The following is a 27,778-nucleotide window of genomic DNA, read 5'->3' as shown; positions in this document are numbered from 1 at the left end:
CCTCCCAAATGTGTAATTAGTCTGTGCTGTGAGCAGCTTACTTTATGCAAGAGTTATGATTCACATGCAATCATTTTGTCAATTACCAAACCTTAAACAAGAGGCCTTTAAGGGGTAAAAAAAAGAAAAAAAATATTTTTTTATATTTATATTTATATAAATAATAAATATATATATCTATTTTATATAAAGCAAAAGCCATACCTGGAAATTCTGGCAGGATATTTTATAATAAGCTTAAGTACTGTTAACATTTGCCTTAATAAATTCTAAGGAATTTGAGGTAATAAAACTTTGTTTATAGCTAAATAAATTTTCATAACAACGAAAGGATAAGATACCCGCAAGACGCTTAACTTTCTGAATTTTTAACATTTTCTGGAAAAAGTCACCTATGGGTAGCTACTGTAAACATGGAAGGGTTTTGGTCAGTTGGATTACATAAAATTCAAAATGTGATATCACCATCGAGTAGGGATAAGAGGTCCTTCCAACAGCTGGGAGGCATTCTGTTTTAGATTGTACTTTTCAGAGAGTAAACAGAAGACATACAAAGGTAAATGGTGATCCAAGGATGATCATCTTAATAAAGGTAAAGCGCTTTTCCCCACAACTGTTGCTAACATATAAATGAAATCAGCAGAACCCTGGGTTATTTATAAATGGACAGATTATCTTTTAAAGTCTTTCGCCCTCTGGGCAGTATAGACAAATCACAAGAAAGAGTCAGGGGTCATACTACAGATAATTTAAAAAATCTCTGAATCACAGTAAAGGTTGTAGATGATTAACCCAATCAATGGGGGAAACGTCTTAAATGTAGGTTTCTTACAGGGAGCTCGATTATCAACATATTAAGTATATGTCCTTATTTGATCTCCTAAAGTAAATATTCATTCACTTTCAAATACTTTATAACTAAAGACCCAAATGAAGAAAATCCTACAAAATGTCTGTAATTGAGACACTTCTTTCTTTTTTTGATATCCATTCTTTGGAAAGGATGAGGAAAGAACAAAAGCTGACTCCTGACTTCACTTATTAAAAGACAATTTTAAGTCAATGATTAATCTAATACCAGGAAACAAATGTCAAAAAAAAAAAAATGGCCACTCTTCATAGTCTGCTCAATATAAAAATGTCTTAATGTAATACTAAGAGATTAACAGAAGTAAAGTAATTCAAAGTTAAGATTCTTAGAGCTATCCTTGTCTCCTTCCTACTTATGGTATATATACTGGAAGGATCAGTAAATTCCACAGTTTGGTAACACTGGCAAAAAACACTTTTTTCCAATGAATATGAAAGAAATGAATATAATATACTGTGTCATGAAAAGTGGCATAAATGAACATATTACAACTCAGACAGCACGGATTCTTTATAAAACCAGAAACTGCTTTGTTTATAGGGTGAAGCAATAGGTCCTTTTTGTTTTCTGTTTATTCCTTCCCATTGAAAGTGAACTAAGAGACCTGGTGAAAATGTCTTAAACCTTTTATAGACAATCATTTAGGTTTTAAAATACAAGAATACACACTTTTACATGAGTAAAAGATTTAAGAACAAAGAGTACGATTGTTATAATTTAATACTCTAAAAAGGAAGCATAGAGGGCCTGATTCTTAGAGGAGCAGACCTTTTTGAAAAGCTGGAGTCCTAGGCGAAAACTTCCACTATCTTTGCCATCCCAAATACTCTGTCCGCCAAGCTACCTGCATTTAATGGCTTTAAAAGACAAATCAGCTATCCAGGACAAAAGCTGGACATAAATAAAACATACAAAGCACTTCGTGGAAGTAAGAACACCAGTTATGGTTCCTGTTCCCCCCATAGTCTGTCCACTGCTCAGGAAGGGGTAGCAACTGCCTGAAGTGGAGGTGTCCCTCTGACACCAAGACCATAGGCAGCTAATGCTTGGTGCGGAGGTCTGATCCAAGGCCATGCCCAATTAGAGAGGGTTCTAGAAACCAACTATGCCAGCCAAACTGGTTGCTTCTAAGACTTGAATCCATGTAAGGTCTAGAAAACAGGGTCACAGTCATTGCATATGAGGACAAATACCCCTATAGTTTCTATTATGAAAAATGCTAGGGAAAACGTGCATTTTAGAACTGCTTTTAAAAGATTAATACATATTCCCTAATTCACTTGATCACGGGACACACCATTGCATGAGCATATTAGAGGTAAAGTATTCCCCCCTCCACTTAAAGATGTCTTGCTTTAGAGAACACACGGAAGATCATGGCAGAAAGGAATGGAGCGGAAAACAGAGAAGACTCAAGAGAGAAAAAACCTTGTAGGTCATGAACAATGTCCTAGAGATACCACACGGCCTCATGGTAAAGCTTTCCAGTTCCATTACTTCTGTGTCACGCTTCTTTGTATGTGATATACGTCACAATTCGCATTGACAACAGAGTATCATAAAAGAAAAGTACAGACTCAAGGCCAGGCTTCCAAAGACATAGAACAGCAAATACATTCTGGAGCCCTTAGTCCAGAAAGGGGGAAAAATGACATTTAGTTTGCTTATGAGAAATTAATTTTTAGTTTTACTTTTTAGTTTTGGATTGGGAAATTTCTGCAGATAGTTTAAAGACAATGGATTACAGTTTCCTTCACTGGGATCCTAGAAAGTCACAGAATAAGAAACCTAGCCACTAGAGTCAAAGTATAAAAATTGTCTAACACCCACCATTCTGAGTATGTGTGTCATTATTTAGGGCACAACTCCTTTTAGTAAAGATAATATGGCTTTCTTTCCAACTCTGATACCTTCATTTTCTTCAGAAGACCCAAAAAATATTCTTTTGCTTTGAGCCACAGAACTCTGGTGTTTATTAAATTATCATACAATGTAGTAACAGTACTACCAGTACTAGCCTCAAGAAAGTGGTATTTTTGGGGGGGCTGGAAGAGGGGGTAGTTTATTTGTTGGTAAAGGCTTTAAAGAAATGAAATGAGGAAAATATAGCATTTTAACCCCATCCTTCAACTAATGTTTGAGTTGTACCTAATGAGACTCCAGCTGGAAACCAATCCCCTTTAGAACACTATCAATGATAAATAATCCTAAATTCCAAATAGAGATTGAGAAATCTCAGTGGGTAGTAACCATTTTAAATTTGCAGTACATGTTATGTTTACTATTTTAATGAGAATGTTCTTACCACACATATAATATGCCCTTTATATATGTAGATGAAGACATAATTTGCATTTTATCTTAATTAAGTCAATTACTCTATTAAAATTAATTTTCAGATAAAACTGACTTTTAAAATAAGAAGTCATTTATATTCTGTAGAGTATCAAAAATCCATCAAAATTAAAATGTGGATGTATCTTCCCTATCCCCACTACAACAAGCAAATTGGGGAGAAAGGGAAACTACCTAGAGTTAATTAATGGGGAAAAGTGTATCAGTCCGTTGTTGTCACAAAAATGTTGCATTACAAACCATGCCCCATTGGAATATGAACAAGAGGGCATTTATTTCTGGCTCACAGATCTGTAGGTTGACTGGGGTTTTCATGACTTAGGCTGGAATCAAGTAGGTCTGCCTTCAAAGTGTGGGGCATATACACGACTACTCCATGTATCTAGCATCTTCCTTAGACCACTGGATAACTGAAACATGTTTCTCACATGCTGAAAGACAGGAATGCAAGTATGAAACTATCTTTAAAGATTTTGTTCACAAAACATCCACTAACATCTAACTGGCCAATGATTTCACATGGCCAAGTCCACAGGCTTCGGGTGGAAAAGAACCATCCATATACACACAATGAGACTACGATAAGAGGATGGATATATAATGCTACTATTTGGAAGTGAGTTGAGACCAATAATCCTATTCTCCAATTGAGTGATATATATATATTTTACATATGGAAGATACCAAAAATTAATGATGTATCATAGGGTTATTATTTCTTTTAATCATCTCTTTCCCTTTCTTTGGTACCACATTTTCTACTGACACATACATTCATCCAACTGTTATTATCCAAATGTTAGTGTCCCCCTAAATTCATATGTTGAAATCTTAATAATCCCCAAGGTGATGCCATTCAGAGGTGGAGCCTTTGGGAGGCAATTTGTCATGGGGGCGGAACCCTCATGAATGGGATTAATGCCTTAAAAAGAGCTCCCTAGACATTTTCATCATATAAGGATACAACAAGAAGTCTATGATTCAGAAGATAGCACTTACCTGATCATGCTGGCACCCCTATCTTGGGCTTTCAGCCTTTAGAGTTGAGAGAAAGAAGCTTCGCTTGTTTATCTGCCACCCAACCTGCAGTATTGTTACAGAATGGACTAAGACAGCACCCTGTAGTCTATATTTCAGAGTGGCTTCCATGTCTGTGTGAGTCTCCCAAGAGGGAGGAATTCGGTACCCTAGTCTGGGAAGATCCCTGCCCCTACATCCCTGCATTGTTCCTGCCAGATTCTTGAAAGGGGCTGTTCAGGTAGCTCCAGGGCCCAAAATAAATGGCTTAGGCTACTGAATATCGTCTTGCACTTGACATTCTTCTTCTTCAGTATTCATCTTCCAAATGACCCTCTCCCTTGCTGTTTTCCTATATATATGAAAGTGGGACAAGGGTAAGGGAGCAATTCTATGGCCTTAATTCCTGTAAAATCAGTGTGTAATTACAAGAAGTTGAAAAGTTCAGCACATTTCCAATCAGTATTTCCCTAGCAGTAGGTTGAGCAGGACTTCTTTCTTCCCTGAACTAATGGATCTTCATTTTCCAACAAAGTCAAGTATTCATCAAAGACTAAACAAGGACTATCTCACTTCAGTTCATGCCTAAGCAATTTTTTTTTTAAATTAATCACAGTTCCATTTTTTTCTTGCTGATACAAGAAAAAGAAAGACTCATCCAAGTACAGGGAATGAATCTTTTTAGTGAAACATTTTCTCTGTAGGTCTCTGTAGTACAGACCTACAATTTTTATGATAATGAAGTCAAACATAAGGGGAAAATAGCTTTATTTTATGTGTATGTGTGTATATATCAAATACAGAAATTATTCTGACCCCAAAAGAAATTTCATAGTGAAGGTATCATGGAATAAAAGACTCTTTCCTTAGTATCTCCAAACACTCTGATTTTGTGTCTCAGCACATAAGCCACCTGTTCCTTACCTGATTTTATCAGTGAGAAAACACTTTGCCCTCCTCTGAACTCCATTTTACTTTCTGTTCCCCGTTCTTACAATTCTCATCACTTTTTCTAGTCTTCTAATTATTTCCCGGCCTGTCTTAACGCCACTCTATCACTGTGATCTCATTAAAGGCAGGGATTACGTTTAATTCAACTTTGAACCTAGTTTAACATCAAGTATGATGCATACATATAAAACAAATTGTAATAGGATGACTTCAAAAGTCTCTATTTTTCTCCCACAATGCCCTTTTCAGATATAATGGCATTAAAAGGCCAAAAACTCAAAAAAGTGACAGTTGTGTCTCGCATCTAGAAAATCATATTTTTAACATTGTTAGCTTAAAGTTCCTAGCATGTTTGTTAGGTGGAACTAAAATTAATTAAATGTCAAAAGGGCTTCTCTTATTCAGATGGGTTTCTCTCTACCTAAAACTCATGCCTCTCCTCCACTTTGACACCCAGTGGCAAACTCCTACTTATCCATCAAAACACACCTGAGTTGTCACCTGTTCTTTATGCCTGAGCCTTTATCCTGGTCTCCTTAGAACTGTATACAAAATAATCACATTATATTATGGCTATTTGTTATCATATATATATGTGTATATATGTATATATGTATGTATGTATAGGATACATATATGTACATGATACACACACACATACTACATAAACCTTTAAAAACCTCAAGGTCTTTACATGCCTTTTATATTTACCACCAACACCTATCCCAATGCATGTCTGAGAACAAATGCATGGTAAATATTCAAAGAGCACTGCTGGTAAGTGTTGGATCAGTTAATTCTCCTGCTGTAGTTCAATACGGGCCACAGTGCATTAATATAAAAAATATTTTAAAAACTGCTAGTTAAGTTTCAATACTTAATGCCTCTATCACCTTGACCACCATCACCAAGAGGAATTTTGGAATGTTAGGTAGTGGATTTGGGATATGTACAGCAACAGATCCCCCTTATTTTCTACAATGCTAAGCTTAATTACGACCTGTTGGCACACTGATGCCTATGAAAGGCTGAGCTATGCAAGAAAATAGCTCACAAATGTTTCTAAGAACTCACATTTATTTTGGCTCATCTGATCACCATATCCGCTCTGGAGTTTTGATACAGGGTGGAGTAAAGCTGTCATTCACTTCTACTTTATTATGACAGCTGGTGCTATTTGGCAACTACTCTGTTCAAATTAACCCTAAAAAACCCAATCTCTCACATTTAAAACAAAGATCATGCCTCTATCAACTCCTAAGCAATTGGCTGAGAAGTTTAAATTCACTGACTGAGTGACTTCACTTGCTCTAAATAAAACTGAAAAGCAAATAAACCAGAAATTGCTTTGACGGTTTTTGTTTGTTTGTTTTACTCAATGGGGCAGCGTTGTGTACAAACACCAAATCAGACACTCTCAGGGTACTTGGCATCTCCTTTCAAACCCACTGCGTAGTAGAGATGGGTAATCCAGAGTATTTTTTATATGCTACTTGACCCGAAAGAAGAATCAAAGTCATAATTCAAATACGTTAATGACTGCTAGAAGAGAAACCTGACCAATTACTTTCTTGTTAAGGCAGTCCTTGATCCTAGGCTTTGTCTCTGTCGATGTAGAGTTCATCCCATTACTTCAGCCGCATCAGAAGTGGGGCACCGGCTAAACAAACATGTGTGATTTATAACGGCAGCCATATTTCGTGATATAAAGCAAGCTGTCCAGTGTTTAATAGGGACCGTATGTGCAGACGCCCCTTCAACTTATTTCTTCTTTCTGTTACACTGGAGAATGGAAACCCAACCTACTAAAAAACAAGCTGAGAAACATAAAGAATAAAAAAAAATTCTAGAATTATGAATAAATACAATTTATTTACTAATATGTTAGAGCAACAGAGTAGGAATATATCAATTTTAACCATTCTTCAGCCTATCAGTAGATGTATGCTCTACCTTGGTCTCTAAGTTTCAAAAAAATAGCTGTATTAGCAGAAAATTCAGCTGCAACTTCCTAAAAAAACACGAATGGTGTTCTAAGAACATCGTGTATGTGTAAAAATTCACTTTTTTCCCTCCTAGCATTCTATTCGAATAATCCCCCAAACCTTCTCTTAAAGGAAAAGCAGATTTCTTAAAGGAAATCTCTTAAAGGAAAGCAGATTTGGGAACTTAAAATAAATGGAATGGTCTTCCTTCTACTTCCTTCACTCTCTGGTCTGAGGTAATTAATGTCTACTCAATACCACGCTCAATCATGTTTCCCCTGGGACAGTACTTTCAATTAAACCTTTTATTTCATCCAGGAACGGCTGGTCTTATTGACCACTGTACTTTTTATCTGTGGATTTATGATAATCTAATGCACATCTCCTCACAGGCAGAATGGCCTTATGAGTCCTTATTGTTCTGATGCCAGAAGAGAAGTGAAAAACAAAATTAGCTCCTGTGGAAGCCAGGAAGGAAACCACATTTGTTTAACACAGCAAGAGGCCTTTCACTACCTGCCCAATGGCCTTGACCATCACACTGCCCTGGCCTCTCAATGTGCCGGCTGCCCTTGCCTGGCTGCTCTAGTCTGATAAGACGCGCCAACTCCCTTGAGAGCACTGGACGCCAAGGGGTGAGAGGCAACGCCATCCTCGGGTTACATTTTCAAAGGGTTGTGAAGGAAGTCAGACATTTACGTGCTATTGCTATTCTTTTCTGTAAGAAACCCTACAGGTTAAAGAGGAACCTCTGGACTACTATTTGACAGCAAAGGCTGGGCTTTTCAAAAAGTAGGCTGCTCACTGGTTTGGAGCTCTGCGCCTTATACTTTCTTTCCAGCTAGGACCCACATGACTTGGTTTCTATTTCAGAAGTACACAAATTATAGTGACATGTTATTAACTTAACCACCATGAGAAATTACGTGTATATTGTTTTTACAGTCATACTCCGTTATGTAGCTGAAGACAAGGCTGGATCTAGTGTACTTCTATCTCTTCACGATCTGGGGCATAAGTCACTGTTAAATATATCCTCAAACACAAGTTCAGCAGACTTCATCTTTAATTTCCTTGCATGCCTACATAGCACATAAAATTATCAAGTTAATAATTGCATTAATATTTATTTATATAATTTATTTACAACCTGTCTAGTACCAAAGAGGAATTGAGGTGGCTCGCATTAATAATTACGCTGAAATATCTGCCAAGTTTTCAACAAGTTGCTAGTGCTGACACAGTCCTATTTTTCAAACTGAAGAATTCAGAACCCAGAGATTTTTTATTGCATTAAGGATGGCCAAAACCTTAATGAATAGTGCTTGCAATTTATTCACTTTTCTTCACTTGTAATGGAAACAAGCTTTAAATAAACTATGACTGTAGGGACAGATGAGACAATTTCTACTTTAAAAAAACAGGTTTTGTTTTTTTTTTAAGTTTGTATTTAAGTTTGTTTGTAAACCTGCTTCTTACAACGTGAATTTTTCCTTTCTCTATGTTAAAAGGAATACCAATCACTTGTGCCTGGGCTGCAATGAGCCCACAGGGTTTATTTACTCCACAGTATCTCCAGAGCATAGCACCGTGTAATAATTTACAATCTATTGGAAGGGTTTTATTTAAAAACATCTTATGGTAAAATACACCAAAACTTCCAATTTTGGAAAGAAGGAGCCCATTTCCTTCTGAGCTAACCACAGGAGTAAAGTCTCTTTACTCCTGTACCTACAGCCGTGGTGGCATCAAAAGATTAGAGGAAGGGCTACACCTGTGTATATTAGCCACTATAGCAATAAGAACTACAGTGGCAAGGGGTTGAAAAGGTGGCCATGAGGGAGATCTCTGCTGGCAAAACGTTATTCAACATTTACTTCAGAGAAGCCACTCTTTAGGTCAAATGCTCCCAAGGCATTCTGAACTGTAGAGCAAAGAAATGCTCAGAGGCACCCTCCCATGGCCCATCCGTATATAGAGAGATCATTCATAATTCAGGTGCTATCTGTATTGAGCATCCCACCAAAATTTGATGTACATAAATTCAGGGACTAGTATTCTGCAGTAAGAAGAGGTCTCAGAGACCAATTAGTTCAATCTCCTCATTTTGTACATAAATGAACTCTTCTCCCTGTTTACTGTCAATTTTGTTTTATTTTGATAATTTTAGTATTTATTAGTTTATCTCTATCTCCATAATCTAACTCTTATTCCCAAGTCCCCGACCCAGATTGTGGGTATCTGCCATCGAAAGATGAATCTACATCGGCTGGGAAGAAAAATAGCAAGAAGAGGGACAGGAGTTTATGTTTAGCAAGAGTGTCAAGACTAAAAATGTTGCTGAACAACAAAGTGGGGAAACGGGTCAGGTTTCTCTGCTCTGGCTTCTCTCACACTGTATTCGCATCAAAAAAGAACTCAATACATGCTCCGTGAAAGGAATTAAGAAAGATAAGCCCCAAGAAATTAAATGACTTTTCCAAACTTGAACACCCAGAGTGGCGGTCCTGGGCCAGTAATGTGAATTTCACCCCCCTGACCAATACTCATTCTGCTCTAGAACAGTGTTCCCTTCAGCTTTCCTAACCGAATTTGAGAGACTGTAACAATATTTGCCCCAGTGAATTATGCCTCCTTGATGTGTGACTCTGCCATTCTTTCCAGCCAGTCATGGCATCTGTCGACCCATCCCTTGAATCCTAATGGCATCGTGATGTGCTTCGACAAAGAGAATGAGGCAGAAGGAATGCTGTGTATCCTACAAGGCTAGACCTAAAGAACCCCCGCATCCTCTGTTTTTGTTCTTCTAAGAATGTCCAATAAGGAAGCTGGACTAGCTTTCTGGAGGATGACTTTTCGTTAACTAGAATTAACTAGAATCAAGGTGCCCCATCCAACAGCTAGAACCAACTGACAGCCATGTAAAGGAGACCATCATGAACCATTCCGCCCTGCAGATGCGCCAGTTGGACACAAGCCTCAGGAATAAACCCAAACCCCAAACTTAGAAACAGAAAAGTTATGAACACACTTCATAAAGGAGGGCATCACATGGATCTTAAATTTGATGGATTTCTATGTTATCCCTAGAAATAGTCTTGTTATAGGCATGCACATTTTGCTCCCATGATCATAGAAGTACCCAACGGTATTATCACTACAACCAAAAGGTTCCTTTCCCCTACTCTGCCCTTTTCTTCAGTTTTCCCTCCCACCACTGGCTCATGCTTCTCCACATCCCTGGACTCCCTACTTTCCCTGCTTCTTTGAATCTATCCATGGACCAAACAGAATCCCATCTCATAAATGAAAGTTTTCATAATTTTAAAATCCTTATTGATTTCTTCCTTTTATATAACTTCTGGCTCACTATTAATGTCTTAGCTTATTCCTTAAATCTGTGCAACTAAAAAAAAAAAGAAAAAGAAATGTGTACAACTGTTCCCTTCCTATCCACCTTCCGCACAGATCGTAGGTAGTATGCCATATTCTTGTATCTCTAATGACATTCAGCATTGTCTAGAAGTTCTTGGAGTTCAGGAATCTTAATACATTTTGGAGTATACAGTGTGTGGCAAAGCATCTAGCACCAATAAATGTTTATTAAATATTTGATCAGCTAAACGGGGAAGAGTAGGTGTTCAGGATCTGTTGAACAATTGAGTCCTTTCATCACCAATATAGACCCAGAAATAGAGGGCAATAGAGGGCTGACAATTCTCCTGAATACCAATCTCTGAGTATCAAAGAAGAGAAACATTTGGTCTCAGGGAGATGGAATGCAAGCAAGTAACAGGTAAGGTGTTTTGGTTGGATGTTTTTGTGTTTTGCCATTTGGGGGTTTGTTTTTGGTTTTTTGTTGGTTGGTTGGTTTGTTGCTTGTTAGTTTCTGTGTGTTTTTGCCCTCCAGTGGGAAGCCAAGGGTCTACTCATGAAACATGTAGCTTCTGGGAAGGAGAGGAGGGAGAAGGTGAGCCCTTTCAAGTTAAGCTGAAAGTCTGTAACTTCCCTGCAGGCTGCTAAAGTCAATAGTTCCATAGGCCAGGAGCCACAGACGCCAATATTTATGAAATAATGACCATCAAGCGGAGGCTGTGCTGTTCTTTGGGATATTTTTCTCCATCCTCCTACTAATACCTCCATCTTCATCACCACCTGGCATTTTAATGTAATTTAATGTCAGGCACCACTTTCTTCCTCTTCATCACCACCTGGTATTTTAATGTAGAAACAGAATGCAGAAATATATTCTGGCATAGAGAGCTAGCCCTCCGAGTGTTATTTGCTCCCAGAAAGGCAGGATGATGGGTCCGAAGAAAGAAGAGAGGAAGGAAAAGGGGAGAATGAGGCAAGGTGGAAAAAGTGAAACAACATTTCAAGCTGTTTAACAATCCTTCCTTTGGTCCTAAGCCTCTAAGAAATGCAAAGAATTAATTACGGAAAGACTAGGTGATAAAAGTCCTTCGCATAACTCAATAAGTGGCCAGGAAACATAATTGAACTCGTTTATAATTGAATATCCTGCCATTGGGGCAGCCTTAAAGAAGGGTAAACTTAAAGAGACATAACAATATTAAATGTTCTTTTGTCTTTTTAACACTTGTGATTAAACATCCTTTTTAAGGAGAGACCTGGGATAGTGGTGGGGCTTCACTTAGGCAGCAACAGGAGCTGAAGAGCACGTGATTTGTACTTGGGCATCTTAATTTAAATAATTATAATATCTTAAAGAAAAGGCATCTTAACTCCTTCAACGTTTTATTACATCTGACAAGTTCAGTCCAAGGGCACCTATCTATTCGTGCATTATGCGTCATATGTTCTGCACACTCATTAAAAATAATGAGAACACATTTAAAAGTCATTGCCCAGAGAATCTTTGGGGACGGTACAAGGGAAGAGGTAAGTGGCAACAGATTGTGATTTAAGTGTCTATCTCTGTTTTATCAGCCCTTAGGAGGAAGGAAAAAAAAAAGAAGTAGCAAGCTTAAGCTGATATTCTTTAATGATAAAGATCACACATTTTCCTGAAAAACAGGCAGATGAAACATGTTCAAACCTCTAAATACACTTTCAAAATGAAATGGGCTGTAGTGGCCGTTTCACAAGTACAGTATTTACTTTAATAACAGCTGGAAAAGTTAACCACGATCCATTAAGGCTATACTTCCCCCCCCCCTTAATCTTTTAAGTATCCTTTACAAAATGAACGCCTTCCCTTATCTTAACACCAAACCTACCTTAGCAAACGTACTGATCACAGGGAGAGAGGTAATTAAGCAAATCAAGGTCAGCCCCCGAGTTTTGTAACCACTTTCTGATCCAGCTGTTCCCTATCAGCAGCTGGCTTGAATTATTGGAAACATTTGGCTAACTGGGTAATAAGAGGGATATAATCTGTGGTTGGTTACAATATTGCTTTTTCTGAGCTGTTTAAACACGTATGTTGAGAAAATTCTTCTCTTTAATCTAACTTCCGGAGGCCTAATCATGGCCACAGCGGCCACTAATAAGACATGTGTCTTGTGCCACGAGAGGACAGCCCACTCTCATGGCCCTTCGTCCGTAACACTGCAGGAGAATGGAATTGGCCCCAGTCCTCTGAAATGTCATGAGACCTTCTTTTCAGCATAAAACCCTTCTTCTTCCACTACCTTCCGGCCTCTACCAAAACCAGTTTTGTGATAAAAGTCACGAAGTATTTTCATTCGGACACCTGGAAGCCATACAAGTGTGCAAAGTGGCCAGCCCTTCCTCCATCGGCTTTCATAATGCTGAACCAGAGCATTTGTCGTCATCAATTTTATCAAGACTAGATTTTGCTGACAAGGGTTCAGTCCAATTCTTTCAGGTATAAGGACTGCCCAGGGAGTAGCAAGTGACTACTAACCCCTCAGCCTGGTGGGTTACTGAAGGCATTCAAAAACCTGCCAAAGAAGAAGAACCTAGTCACTTAGCACACAGCATGACTGACAGAGGGTGGGATGTGTAGCTCAGTGAGGTAGAAATCTCACAAAAAGAGGCACCTGGGTGGCTCAGTGGATTAAAGCTTCTGCCGTCGGCTCAGGTCATGATCTCAGGGTCCTGGGATCGAGCCCCGCATCGGCCTCTCTGCTCAGCGGGGAGCCTGCTTCCTCCTCTCTCTCTGTCTACTTGTGATCTCTGTCTGTCAGAGATTAAGCCATACAAGTGTACAAAGTGGTCAGCCCTTCCTCCATCGGCTTTTAAGATTTTAATAAAATCTTTAAAAAAAAAAATTGTGATTTTGACAATGTAAATTTCGGTAAGGGGCAATGTCTCTGTGTCTTGTTTCCCCCAATTTCAAGATAGATAGGAAGAGCTAACCATGGTGGAAAAATGAGGATCTTCTTCTTAGGGGCTTTGAAATCTTTGCCAAGAGTTCAGCCCTGGCAGGATGGGGGAGGGTAGAATACGGTGCATGGAAGGGGTCAGTGGAAACTATCTCATCCTATAGCATCCCATCTTGGAGACAGAGAGGAAGGAAGAAGGGACAGAGGTATAATTGCAGACAGATACCAAGCACCCAACCTTCAAAACTGCCCTAGAAGCACCTCTCTTTGGTATATGCTTAAATCTACAAGTTACAAGGTGGCACGCAACAAATTTTGAGCACAATCAAATTGAGTGTGGGCATTTAAAAGCACGATCGAGTCGAGCCTGAAAAAAGTCAAGTACAATTGAGTTTGCCTAAATGAATCAGGTGTAATTGAGCCGAGTAACCAGATTGTGCTCAGCCCTGGCCCTGTGCCCAAATGAGAGGCACGTGACCCAAAAGACGCAACTCAGCTGGTCTTAAAATTTTCACAGGGTATTTTTTTCCCGAGCAAAAAATTGTTTGCAAAAATAAAGATGAAAATTTGGCAACTGGAATTCGTCAGGTATAGGCACTAAGTTATCCTATAGGCCTTTATGCTCTTCACACAAAACCACTATTCCAGTGATTTTTCAAACTTAAGTGAGCATCAGAACTATCTGGAGGGCTTGTTAAAAGACATCTTTAGGGGCGCCTGGGTGGCTCAGTGGGTTAAGCCTCTGTCTTCGGCTCAGGTCATGATCCCAGCGTCCTGGGACTGAGTCCCGCATCGGGCTCTCTGCTCAGCAGGGAGCCCGTTTCCTCCTCTCTCGGCCTGCTTCTCTGCCTACTTATGATCTCTGTCTGTCAAATAAATAAATAAAATCTTAAAAAAAAAATACATCTTTAGCTCCAACCCTAGAGCTTCTGATTCCTCGGGTCTGAAAGGAGCCTGACAATTTGCATGTGTGACAAACTCCGAGATAATGGTATTCTGCTGATCTGAGACTACAGTTTGAGAACCACTTCAACTGAGATTGAAGCACTTAAAAAATACTTTAAAATACTTTTAATATTAAAAAATAATATTTTAAAATATTAGACAATGATACTTACTGTTTGTCTATGTCTTTATAAGTAAACTGTGCAACTAGATTATGCAAATGTATTCAGATAATTTAAACTACCTAAATTGTCATTTATATTCTAGGCTTTTTTGGGTGGGGGGGACAGAAGGAGAGGGAGAGAATCTTAAGCAGGCTCCACACCCAGCAGAGGAGCCCAACGTGGGGCTTGATTTCCTAACCCTGAGATCGTAAACTGAGTGGAAATCAAGAGCTGCATGCTTAACCCACTGAGCCACCCAGGCACTCCTGCCTGACATTCTATCAGTACTCTGCCTATCCTCACTGTCTTGTGTAGTGATAACCAGAGAATGCTAATGCTCTGAAATGTGAGGAAATCTATGTATATTATTTTTATTTAGTTTAAAGTAATTGTATCAGGAAGGATAATGCATTAGATACAGATTAGACGTAGAATAAGAGCCACACCACCTTTAGCAATGCCTTTTCCAGCCTTCTGTATCAACTGCTTTAATAATGTGTAGCTTTCATTTATTCAGTCAACCCAATATTTGCTGAACATACAGTGTGCACCAGGCACAGGAAATAACAACAGAAGATAACATTATTTGACACTCACCAAGTATTAGCATCTATGCTTAGCTAATTCTCACAACAACCCTTCAAGATAGGTGCTATTATTATCCTCATTTGGCAAATGAGGAAACGGAGACAGAGAGGTTGAGTAAGACTACAAAGCAGGGATCCACATTCTATGTGCCCCATTCTAAGTACTTTACACCCATCTCCAATGCTGACAGTTTCTTAGGCAGACAATTATCTGATCGCTGAGTTAGAGGTGAGGAACGGGGCCGGGGGTGGAGGTGCGGTGTTCAGAGAAGTAACTTGATCAAAACCATTCAGCCAATAGGTGGTAGAGCCAGGATTCTACCTGGGTTTGACAGATCCCAGATCTGAGGCTCTTAATGATTACATTATAGCCAAATACAACAAGCTCTTAGCAGGTATCTGAATGTCTTTTCACCTCTTCCAATTTATTCCAGACAACATTATTTCTCATATTATCTCTTGCTCAGTAAGCTGTCGAGCTGGGGCGCCTACTATCTCCCTGAGGTATCTTATTTTTTCTAATCTCAGAGTACTTGAAGATGCTGTTTCCTTCCACCCTGCAGCTCTGCATTTTGAAATCCTACTCAATCAAGACCTTTCTCAAACACTGTCATGATCTTAAAGCTTTTCTTGGTCCCTCAACTTTGAATCCCCGTAACACTTCATTGAATAATTTGACCAACTCATACTCTTCTTCATAGGCTCGAAGCTCCTTGAGGACACGAACACATCTTATTCATCTCTGGAGTTCATGTTGCAGAACCTTTACTAGGAGTAGATGAATACTGCTTGAATGGACTTGCACTAAGCAAGGGAAAAATATTGCAGAGAGAAGCAGAAATGAAGGCTATATTTTAGCAAGGATTCCATCTTAAGCCACAAGAACTGCGTTATTTGGAGAACCCATAAAATATAGCTGCGTTTTGACTTCTGCATAATTATTGAAATTCCAAAACATAACTCCTGTGCTTTGGTTTAGGTAGACAAATCATTCTGAAATCATCCTTCAATTTCTGCTACTTATCCACAAATAGCTGCTATAATATTCATTCTTCCTTAAGTACCTTGGTTAATTAAGCATGGAATCACTTGAATCTAATAGCCAAAGGGAATAAAATAATATATCAGTTAAATGAGGTTCATCTAAGATTTCAAACGAAAATTCTTGCATGATTTATGATATTAAATAATTTGACATCTAAAGGTATGAATCTTTCACTTCCTAAGAAGATAAACAGTAAAGGAATGGGAGCCACATGGCTTTTGCAAAGGCAGTCACAGGGACTGGTAAATATGGTGGTGCTGGATGACACTAAGTTCAGCAGCTCTTCCGGGAGCTGCCCACACACATGCACACACAGAGCATTTTTTTTTTTTTTTTCCTAAGCAAAAGTAATACTCCTAAGTGAAGGTCGCATCGGCATGACAAACATGGCTGGCTACCTTTTGGGTCTCAGTCTTGCCAGGCAGCAGCATCTTGCTTGCTAGAAATATAGTCAAGGCTCCTGGCAGAGGCCGGCATTTAATAGCAGGCAAACGTGGCAGGTAGAAATTATAAATACATTTGAAATTTTCTCAGCTCGCTTTACCCACCAGGGGTTGCTGCGATTTTCAGGATAATTTTAAAGATAAGGCAGCAGGTCAGAACATGAAACATTAAAGAGGTTAACCAAGGAATGGCACTGTGTTGTTTTTTTTTTCTTCCCAATAAATGAAAGAAGACATACACCCATGTGTGCACGTACACGCACCTGCACAACAGTCTCGCTCGCTTGCATGCGCTCACTCTCTCTGAAGCTCTCAGAAAAAATAAGGCATGACGTCAATAGAAAACCTTTTGTTTTTCATGATCTTTCCTAACCTGACACTGTGCGTAAGAACACAAGAATGTGGGGTGCCCGGGATGGGAGGGAAGTCACCGAACGTGTCTCTCGCAGAACACAGCGAGCGAAGCGCTGATGACCGAGCCCCGTGTTCGTTTCAAGCGCAGACGCAGACACGGCCCCTTCACCTTGGGGTTCTGTTACCAACACTAGCCTCAAAGTCCCTTTTGCAAAGACGTTCCTTACGGGAACACCTCTTTCATAAACTCTTACCCGGTCAGGGGGTGAAGACATCAAAGGCTCTTCCAGCTCGGGAGTCTGAAAAGACTGCCTTTGAAACACGGTCCCTTTGCTAAAGATACTAGAAAGAGCTTACATAGTTGTGATGCTGGTTCACGAATTGCTCTCACTTGATGTTCAACCTGGCCTGCCACAGACGGAATGAAGGTGCTGCTATGTTTGTGATAGGAGCTGACGGCTCCAGAGGAAGGAAGTGGAAAGAATTCAGCACAGTCCTCCCGGGGCCCGTCAGGAGAAATAACCAGGAAATGGGTGCTCGGGCCTTTGGAAAGACAGAGGGTCACATCGGAGAGAGACCCTCCTATATTGGGACTTCCTGGGTAAGTGCTGACCACATGCTCCCTGGGCTCCAAGAGTTAAGACTTCACAAGGAGCGAAGATAACAAGGAAGTAAGGAAGATTTAACTGTCAGAAACTAGGCAGAGCAGCGCTGTTCAGAGGGGACCCAGCTCCTGAAACAGCAAGGCTTCAGAGAAGGGAGAGGACAGTTCCTCAGAACAGGAAAACAATAAACAGAGCTTGTTTTCTTCAAAGGAGATAGAACAAGACAAAAGCAGGAAGTGCTGTTCTTCCTTCATCCTGCCGGGTTTCCAATGGGCGTCCAGTGTGTGCATCAGCCACGATAAGGAAGGAGAGCCCAAAGCGGTAACACCTTCAGTTTCTTTGAAAGAAAAATACAGAGATGTGTCACAGAGCACACCGTTCTTCATTCTGTTCTTTCAAATAGTCCCGAGCGTGTCACACTATGAAGGGATTCCCAGTGAAACAGGGCCGCGTGTGCCAAACGTGACCTCTCTTTAAACTTCCTGGACGGTGCTTTCCACTCAGCACTCAAGGAAAGCATCTGGGCTGGACAAAGAAGACCATTCCACATTTCTTCAACATAAGGGTTTGGGGGTCCATATTACTTCGGAGCGTGTAATCCTCAAAGGCTTTGCTTTGCTGTGTTACAAAGAATATTCCACAGATTTAGGTAATTAGAAGTCAAATGTTTTTTAAAGAGTCAGACTATCTGCCAGAGAATTCTAGAAGAAGGGATACTAACCACATGCTTTCCAAATTTGGTATAAAACTAAAACAATGAGAACAAATAATTTATTTGCACTCATAATCTCACAGTTGCACCATTAATTTAATATGCTCCCTGGGGGGGCTTGGCCTATGATGTCACTTTCTGGGATAGAAATCAAATCTCACTAAATTCTACTAAATGAGAGTGAACTAATACAAACAGGCTGCCTGAAATATGGATTTAGTTTCAGACTAAAAACTTTTTCTTTATTTTATAATTCAGTATTTTGGATACCAGTATGTATTTTAAAATAAATAATTAAAAAATCAATATTCAAAATAATGGTTAGTCCCAGGCAAGCCTGAATAGATCTATTTTTCCCATAAGGTATCTAAAGTTTAGTATTGTGTTTTTGTTGTGTGGGAAGGTACTAAAATAGTTCTGGCTGAACATATACTGAGACTTACAATTGGCCAGGAACTATGCCAAGAGCCTTGCAGGAACTATGCCAAGAGCTTCACAACAATCCTCTGATAAAGATGAGGCAACAGAGCCTTCGAATGATTTTATGAGCTGCTCTAGATCACACAGAAACCTTGTGTGCTGTGGAGCTTCCAGAAAACTCCAGAGATAATGCACCAAGCATTAAGAAACCTATGCCTCCAGTTCCCGAGCCATGTAGGACCATCAACAGGTTACTCCATCACACTGCACCTTGGTTTTCTCATCTCCGAATCGGATTTGGACACGCTGATTCTTTTGGCCCCTTTGCTCTGAAAATTCTATTTTTACATTCATTAACTTCCAGCTGCAATTGTCTGTGATCGAGAATGCATTCAGAGTTTCAACCTGGTAACGTCACATCCCTCTTCCCCTTACCTGGGGAAGGGGAGGTGGTATGTTTCTAGAGCAAAGGATTAGCTGTGAAGTTAAGAATTCTAGAAGACACAGGGAAAGGGGTAAAAGGAACTATTAGACGGGAAACTGAGGCCTCATAGGGTATGAGTTCTCTGCTGGAGCTCTGTTATTAGGTTCTTTTGCTGGCTGGAATGTTTCTTTTCTTTTCTTTTCTTTTTTTTAAAGCTTTTATTTATTTATTTGAGAGAGAGCAAGCATGCACAGGAAAGAATGCACAAGTTGGGGGGGGGGCGCAGAGAGAGAAGCAGACTTCCTGCTGAGCAGGGAGCCCCACACAGCAGCTCAACCCCAGGATCATGTCATGGGATCATGACTTGAGATGAAGGCAGATGCTTAACTGACTGAGCCACCCAGGTACCCCTGGAATGTGTCTCTTTCTATGCAGGGTTTCACTCGTTCCAGGACCATAGTTCAACAGAGTACACAGTGAAAATTTCTTTCCTTGTTCTCCAATCCCTGACACACGCACATTAGTCCCACCAAAATTTTCGAAGACTTTTATCACCAGCAACCAAACAGTTTGACAAGAAGTGAAGGCCTTCCTGTTATAGGCACATGCTGCCTCTTTCTAATTGTTTCTTCTCACTGTGACCCTTGTAGAGAAAGAACAAGGTCTTTGGATAAACAAAGGATTGAAAGAAAATTCCGTCTGCATTTTAGGAAAATGGACTCTAAGTTTCTGCAGCATTTCTTTTAAGGATAAGTAAGGAGCTAAGTGAGGAAATGAAACGGAGATTCAAGATTCTGCCTTCCAAAATGGCTGGCAATGGAGGAGTCAAGCAGAGAGAAGCAGGTGGGGCGTCTAGTATCTAGACGTGTACCTCACACCACCCAATCTTCTTCCCTTCCCTGTTTTGTTGCAGATCTTCCCAGAGCTTTCAATAGGGCAAGGGTTAAAATGGACAAGATGATGGGAACGAGAGGAAAGGAATGGAAACGCACGGGAAGAGGGTCGTTCTGTCAGTACTAAGGAGCATTAATAAGTGAGAGAGGTGTTTCAGGAAGGTTGCATATTCAAACATGAATATAAGCATAGATAACAGAATACTAGGCTTAGAGTAGATACCTAAGAATTTATCTGGCCTTATCACCTTATCAATGGGAGAATTTTTTCTAGAGCACCTCTAACAGATAGTGAGGCCAGCTCTGTTCTAATATTCTAAGTTGCCTGTTTTCTTCTTGGACAGCTCCAACAGTTAGAAACTATTGTAACTTATAACATTATCACTTCCAAATATTTGTTCTCTTACCAGCTCAAGGAGGACAGGATATGAGTCTTAATTATTTTTGTATCCCCAGAACCTCCAACTTAGTGGACATCATGTAATAATATTAGTCAGATTAATACATAACTATGCTAATGAAGAAACTACCTGAAGTAACGTATTAAGTCTACTTTTTTAATCTATGCAAAAACCCTTTACCTATTTGATAGCAATAAAAATGTGTCCTAAACTTTCTCTTTTTCAAGTTAACTACAGTCAGTTTTCTCAACTAACTCTCACTGGTTTTTGTTTTTGTTTTTGTTTTTTTTGACAGGCAAAGATCACAAGTAGGCAGAGAGGCAGGCAGAGAGAGAGAGAGAGAGCAGCGGAAGCAGGCTCCCTGCTGAGCAGAGAGCCTCATGAGGGGCTCGATCTCAGGACCCTGGGATCATGACCTGAGGCTTCAACCCACTGAGCCAGCCAGGCGCCCCACTCTCACTGGTTCTGATGATCTAATTCTGGGAACGCACCTTATTCCCCATATGTAGATAGATAGATTGAAAAGAAATAAAGTTTTCTAAAAGGGATAATTAATAATCCTTTTTACCACATCTATTCCATTTTTGTTATTAGCCATATAGGTTCTTCACATTTTTCTATAGCCTTCTTAAATACACATCAATAATAAAATAATAGGTGTTCATTGTTTTTAAAATGAAAAAATTAGAATGTCTCATAATTCCAATATTCTGGGTGTATCTCCTGCTGGTTCTTTGTTTTTGTTTTTGTTTTTAAGATATTTTAATGTGATATGATCATGCTGCACATATCATTTTATATACTACTTTTTTTCCTTAATGTGCTATGCACGTTTTCTCATGTTATTATCAGTTCATCACCAAGACCATTTTAAATCACTATTATATATCACTGGAGAGCTATCTAGTTATCTAGATAACTTATGGTTGTACAGCACCCGATAGATCACTACAATAAATGGGACGTGAGGAAAAAAAATATCAGTGTACATGAGTTGTTTCCACATCTTTGATGATCAGTTTAGGACAGATGACTAGAAGTATAGTTAGTAGGTCGAAGAACATACATTTTCACAAGACTTTTGAAACTCTCTTCCTCAGGGTACCACCCTTCCTGGCCCTCAGACTAGGTTAAATTCCCTTGTAACATATTCCTAGTACACCCTGCTGTTCCTGTTCATCACCCTCATCACCATTTTGAAGACTTGGTTGTATTTTATTTCCTTTTAGACTGCAAACTGCATTAAGGTGGCGCATGACCATTTTTGCTGACTATGTTTTGCATAAAGCTAACATATAGTCCAACATTCAAAGTATATTTTACTTAGTTGAATACTGTTAAATTGCTTCCTTAAAAGGGTTTTGAATTTGTATCTCAGAAGCACTGTTGGTGTATGTCCAAATCACTGCATTAAGATTGTAAAGCCATGACACCCCCAAATGGGAACACCCCCCCACTCAAAAAAACTCTTCGTGTGATTCAGTTCTTGTTACAAACAAAACCTGTGGCTTAGAGCTCATCTCTCAGCTCCTACGAATTCACTGGGTATATTAAACTCTGCATTAAAGATTCAGTGAGACTGTGACGTGAACATTACCAGCTCTCGGGGAAGAAAAGTCCCTTCTTGACGGGCGATGACCAGCGATGCTGTCTCTCCTTGCTTGGTGCTCCTCAGCATGGCCACAAGCTCTTCCTGTGTTCGCCCAGTGACATCTCTGCCATTTACCTAATGGATGCCATCATATGAACAGGTTACAACACTCTCCACCTCCTTCTATGCTAGATGGTTTCTGAAGGTAAGTAGAAAATGGGCTCCTACAATCAATAAAGCTCTGAAAGGATGAAAACTGAACACAGGGACCCAAACCAACCATGTTCAAAGTACCAGTATGACACTGACCATCATTATTATGGTGCTAGATCCTTTCAGATAGACAGCAGTTAGTATAATCAGTTTCTCCTAGGATATCACATTCTTATGAGGGGGACATCAAACTGACAGCAGAAAATAATTCCTTAAATAGGAAAGAAGTGGATTTCAGATGCTAAATTAGCATCATTTTCTGCCTAATACAAAAAAAAAAAAAAAAAGGCAAAAAAAAAATGGATCATGATCACATGGCAAATTCCTTTGGCAGGGAAGTCTTTTGTTATAATTAAACAGTGTTGTCCATTTCTAGAAAATTATAGTCTCCCGGATATCATAGATTATTAGAAATTAGAATTTGGAGCTATATTAGTCATTTGATATATCTTCTTTCATAATCTAGAACGATATGAAAATCTGTAGTTTTGCTTCCGTGCCATGAGAAAGTTAAATAGAACCAGCCAGTTTCAATGAGAAAGATTTCTTGAAAGGTAAGTTGACAATATATATTTAGCCAAGAAGAAAATGCTACCAAACAAAAATACATGGAGGAAAAGCCTCTTGCTTTGGGTAGTTCCAGATCCTTCTTTTTAGGTATGGATCAACCTGAGACAGGCAGCCCATCCCTAGGAGAAGTTTAAAGAAATTGTTACCAGAGTTTGGCTATGACTCAGAAATTCTTAGCCCTCACTGCATTTATGACAAATTTGTGGATTTGATCCAAATTCCCCAGGAATCCTAAGAGGTGGAAGTAAGACAGAGAAGACAGGGAAAAGTTTGAGGTGTTACATGTGCTGTATCACTGACCTTACAGGGAACTTAGAAGTCAGACTTCCCATTAACTAGTTTTTTTAAATAACTAAAGTCCTTATCTTTTCTACAAGTGATAATTTTCAATATATCATGTAAAAACATAAATAGTAACATATTTATTTAAACATATTTTATTGAAAATATTAATTCCAATTCTTACCTCCAAAATTCTGTCCCCTGATTGTAGGCGGCCATCTTTTATTGCTGCTCCCTTTGGTAAAATGTTTTTTACAAAAATGGGACCAGGCCCATGTATGGAAGAGTCTCTGGTAACCACAGTGAAACCGAGTCCTTCAGGGCCTAGTATGTAAGACCAGGAAAACGCATGGTCACCTTAAGTAGAAACCTGCAGGAAAATCTACCTAATTTAGACTAATGTAGAATAAGTAAAATGTTTACATTCCAGCAAATATTTTAAATGCACTTCAGTTGTTCTGATTGCAAATACAGATTATCGTTCCTGACAGGCCCTGATGGTTTCAAAGTGAATTTTAGGGTCCAATGCAGATGTGTAACACTTTCGTTTATGGAGGCCCCAGAAGAAGTGGCACATGTTATCCATAAACTCAGGAGATCAATTTCTCCGTAAAGCAAGAGCAGCCAAAGGCGATCTGACATGAGTTTTGTCAGGCGTTCACTCAGGTAGTCAACCTGCGCCTCCCCGCACCTGGGCCTCCATTCCCGGATTCCTTCTAGGCTGCATCCCCGTGCTCCCTCCCTCACTCTTGCTGTCCCGTTCTCTTGCATCTCAATCTCTTTCTCTCCCAGTAGGTGGTTTTCACTTCCTCTGAACATCTCTGCCCTAAAGAATCCTTATTGCAATCTTACCTCTTCAGTCTTCCACCACCAATGACCTACTCATGACCACATCCACTAATTTTCCCTCTTCTGATCTGTCCCTCTCTCGAGCTTTGACCCTTCTCACCAAGTGTTCTTTTGAAATTAATGGCCCCCTCTTTAGTTTTCATGTCTGTAATTTCTGATTATTTTCCTAACTCTCTGATCACATCATGTCTACCACTGTCTCCTACCCACTATCCTCCCACACGAACAAAGATATTCAAGGATCTGCCCTAGAACAGTTTGTTCTCCAGATTCTATGCCTTGGCCAGCTCCCAGCTCCAACTGTCAGCCCCCCATGGAGGACATCTGAATCTTGTTGACCCTAATCTCTCTGGTGTTGGCTCGCTTGACAGGACCACGCACACATTTTCACCAGCATTCCAAACTTCACTATGAATCTCCTGCTCCAATTCAGATCCTGGTCTTTTTACGTATATTTATCTACTAAAAATTCTAATTTTTAGTAATGGTATCTCCATTGAACAAACTACTTGCAATTCCTCTCTCTCTTCTCCTATATCCGGTCAGCAGGCATGGCATACATATTCCAATTAGGCAGATGCAATGATCCTTTGTTCTTTGATCTCTCCTTCAGTGTACCGTTTTGCTGTCAGATTACTCTTCCCAAAGTACAACTGTGATTGCATATTCTTTATTTTTGCATTCAAGGCTTTCTGATGGATTCTTTTTTGAAAATTATTTTTATTAATATATAATGTATTATTTGCCCCAGGGGTACAGGTCTGTGAATCATCAGGCTTATACATTTCCCACCACTCACATAGCACATACCCTCCCCAGTGTCCATAACCCAACCACCCTCTCCCTACCCCCACACCCCACCCCCTAGTCACCCTCAGTTTGTTTCATGAGATTAAGAGTCTTTTAGGGTTTGGATCCCTCCTGATCCCATCTTGGTTTTTTTTTTTTCCCTTCCTACCCACCATAATCCCCCACTTTGCCTCTCAAATTTCTCATATCAGAGAGATCATATGATAATTATCTTTCTCTGATTGACTTACTTCACTCAGCATAATACCCTCTAGTTTCACCCACGTCATTGCAAATGGCAAGATTTTTCTGATGGATTCTTTTTTTTTTTTCCAAGATTTTATTTATTTATTTGACAGGCAGAAATCACGAGTAGGTAAAGACTCAGGCAGAGAGAGAGGAGGAAGCAGGCTCCGTGCTGAGCAGAGAGCACGATTCGGGGCTCAATCCCAGGACTCTGGGATCATGACCTGAGCCAAAGGCAGAGGCTTTAACCCACTGAGCCACCCAGGTGCCCCTCTGATGGATTCTTAAGGTTATCTTTTGTGTCTGATTTATTTATCCTCAAAGCACCCAACCCCATGTCTTATACGTAGTTGGATAATTTGTACAAAAACATAACTGATACAGTTATATAAAAAGCCTAGGGGTGCCTGTGTGGTTCAGTTGGTTAAGTGAGCTCAAGTCATGACCTCAGGAGTCCTGGGATAGAGCCCTGCACCAGGGTCTTTGCTCAGTGAGGAGTCTGCTTATAGATTCTCTTCTCTCCCTCCCTCTACCCCTCCCCACTCATGCAAGAACATGCACATGCTCACTCACGCTCTCAAATAAATAAATAGCTTTTTTTTTTTTAAGCCTAATTGCTAAGCACACTGATGAATTTGTTCCTCCTAGTCAATACAGTTTCTTCTCAGTACAGAATTCTTAAAGGGGACAAAACTCTGACCAGAGGATCTTTCAGAATAACCACTATACTCTAATTAAAGGTACATGTTATTTCTTTTTTATAATAAGTATTTTAAAACTACCTTGTAATCATTAAATTCTATAGTAATTCAGACAAAAATTTGAGCTTTTGGTTTCTTTTGAATCAAGTCTTGAAAATCACATCGGATTGCAAAAGGTTTGCAGTGAGGGTAGGGATGATGAGGAGGTTACAAACAAACAAAAGCACAGAAGTACAGGAAGGCTTGTGTATATATAATATTGGAGACATGCATGCATACACATGTTCTAGTCTCATTGATCTGGGTCTGAAATGCATAGAAAACTGGAAAAGATGAAGACAAGGTTATATACGCTTTCAAAATTAAGTATGTTTTTGTTTGTTTGTTTTTTAAAGATTTTATTTATTTATTTGACAGACAGAGATCACAAGTAGGCAGAGAGGCAGGCAGAGAGAGGAAGGGAAGCAGGCTCCCTGCTGAGCAGAGAGCTCGATGCGGGGTTCGATCCCAGGACCCTGAGACCATGACCTGAGCTTAAGGCAGAGGCTTTAACCCACTGAGCCACCCAGGTGCCCTCATGAAATTAAGTATGTTTTGAAAAACTGTTTGCAATGTTGAATTAGCGAAATTTCAATTATATAATTATATATAATAATTATCAATTATAATTATCACATGTTTACTTTTTGAGGACTAAATGTTTTGCTGGCATAAAAGTGACTCAGAGAGCCCGAAACATATATGCACTTTTTAGACTTGACCTAAAGGGTGCTACAGAACTCACTAATCTTACTCAAAATAGGATCCAAAAGAATTTCAGTGCTTCTTTAGTAATCTTTCTCCCCAGGTCGCAATGGTTCTTTCCATTTTCCAACATGTCTTTACCATTATTTTTTGTTTGTTTGTTTCAAATAATCTATACTCTCCAGAAGAATAAGAAAGTGGTACAATTTCAAGAGATTTAAGTTACCTACTTAAATCTATTCTTTGATACAATTAAATGAAGGGAGAATTAACGAAATTAGCCTTAATGCATTTCTCTTAACCAATTTTACACGTTACAATAATAGAATGCTATTGAGCATAATTTAATAATTACCTTTCTTTAGGTCAATCTTAATTTTCTTTGCATTCTTCTTGCTGCCAAACCCCATGAGAGGGGACAGTGAGGGAGAGGATGGCTTTCTACCCAGTCTTGGTACCCGGGGGCTCTTGCTTTGTTGCAGAGAGGTCAAAGCATCCTCTTCAGGACCCCCTGTTCCTGTGAGAGTTACGGTTTTTATTCCCGCTATTCCATGGACAGGAGGCTGTGGCTTGGTTCTCAAAACGCCATCATTGTTACCAAAAATGTTAAGTGATCCAATGACTGATTTTTCATACTGTTCACGGTTTTGAGGTGGAAGCACGTGGAGGAGCACACTGGGCGATTTCATCGCCTGACGGAAGACATCTTGAGCCCTTCAAAGACAGTTAGTAAATATGTAACAATACTCCCGTTCTAGCATGCCACCGACTGCACCCCCTGTCATGGCCACGGGGGGCAGCATCGGAGCAACCCTTACTGTTACCACCAGGATGACTGCCCAGGAAATACAGATTACCACTTATGACTTGTCCACCAGGCGCCCTGACACATGCATCAGTAACACGCACAATTCTCCCCTTGAATCTTTTTAACAACTTCCTCAATCTTCTCATTTCGTCTTAAGTATGTACAATTCACTCTTATTTGGCAAAACAAGGAGGCAGAGACTCAGAGTGATTAGATAACTCGTCCAAGGACCCAGGGTTTTTAAGTATTTCTAAATCTGAAAATCCATCCAAAAGTCATTCCTAAGTAAATATAAAAGCAAACTTTATTTTTAGAAGGAAAAAATTTTCTTGTAGTATTGATCAGAACACCAGTTCCTTTTAGGGCTCTGTTCTGAAGTACAGGTCCGCTCTAAAAAGGGTTGTGTTCCAGAACTTCGATTCTGACACAAACATTTTCTCATGGAGATATTTAATGCAGTGTCTGTGCCCAGTGTCATAGTGAATTATCAATCCAATATGTA

The 27,778-nt window shown here is 39.6% G+C and overlaps 1 protein-coding gene across 3 annotated transcripts in view; it reads right to left on the bottom strand.

Annotated features, from left to right (window-relative positions):
* Positions 1-27,778, bottom strand: part of PARD3B (par-3 family cell polarity regulator beta) — a 1,033,909-nt gene that overhangs the window by 446,864 nt on the left and 559,267 nt on the right. For all 3 annotated transcript variants that reach the window (XM_059393291.1, XM_059393292.1, XM_059393293.1), the window contains 3 exons: positions 26,824-27,182; positions 23,324-23,463; positions 22,081-22,209 (listed from right to left, as the gene is read on the bottom strand). In XM_059393291.1, the coding sequence (XP_059249274.1) occupies positions 22,081-22,209; positions 23,324-23,463; positions 26,824-27,182 (628 nt within the window). The remainder of the gene's footprint in view (positions 1-22,080; positions 22,210-23,323; positions 23,464-26,823; positions 27,183-27,778) is intronic.

The sequence above is a fragment of the Mustela nigripes genome, chromosome 3 (genome assembly GCF_022355385.1).
Source record: "Mustela nigripes isolate SB6536 chromosome 3, MUSNIG.SB6536, whole genome shotgun sequence".
NCBI classification, from domain to species: domain Eukaryota; kingdom Metazoa; phylum Chordata; class Mammalia; order Carnivora; family Mustelidae; genus Mustela; species Mustela nigripes.
This window is presented reverse-complemented; position numbering and strand designations above follow the sequence as displayed.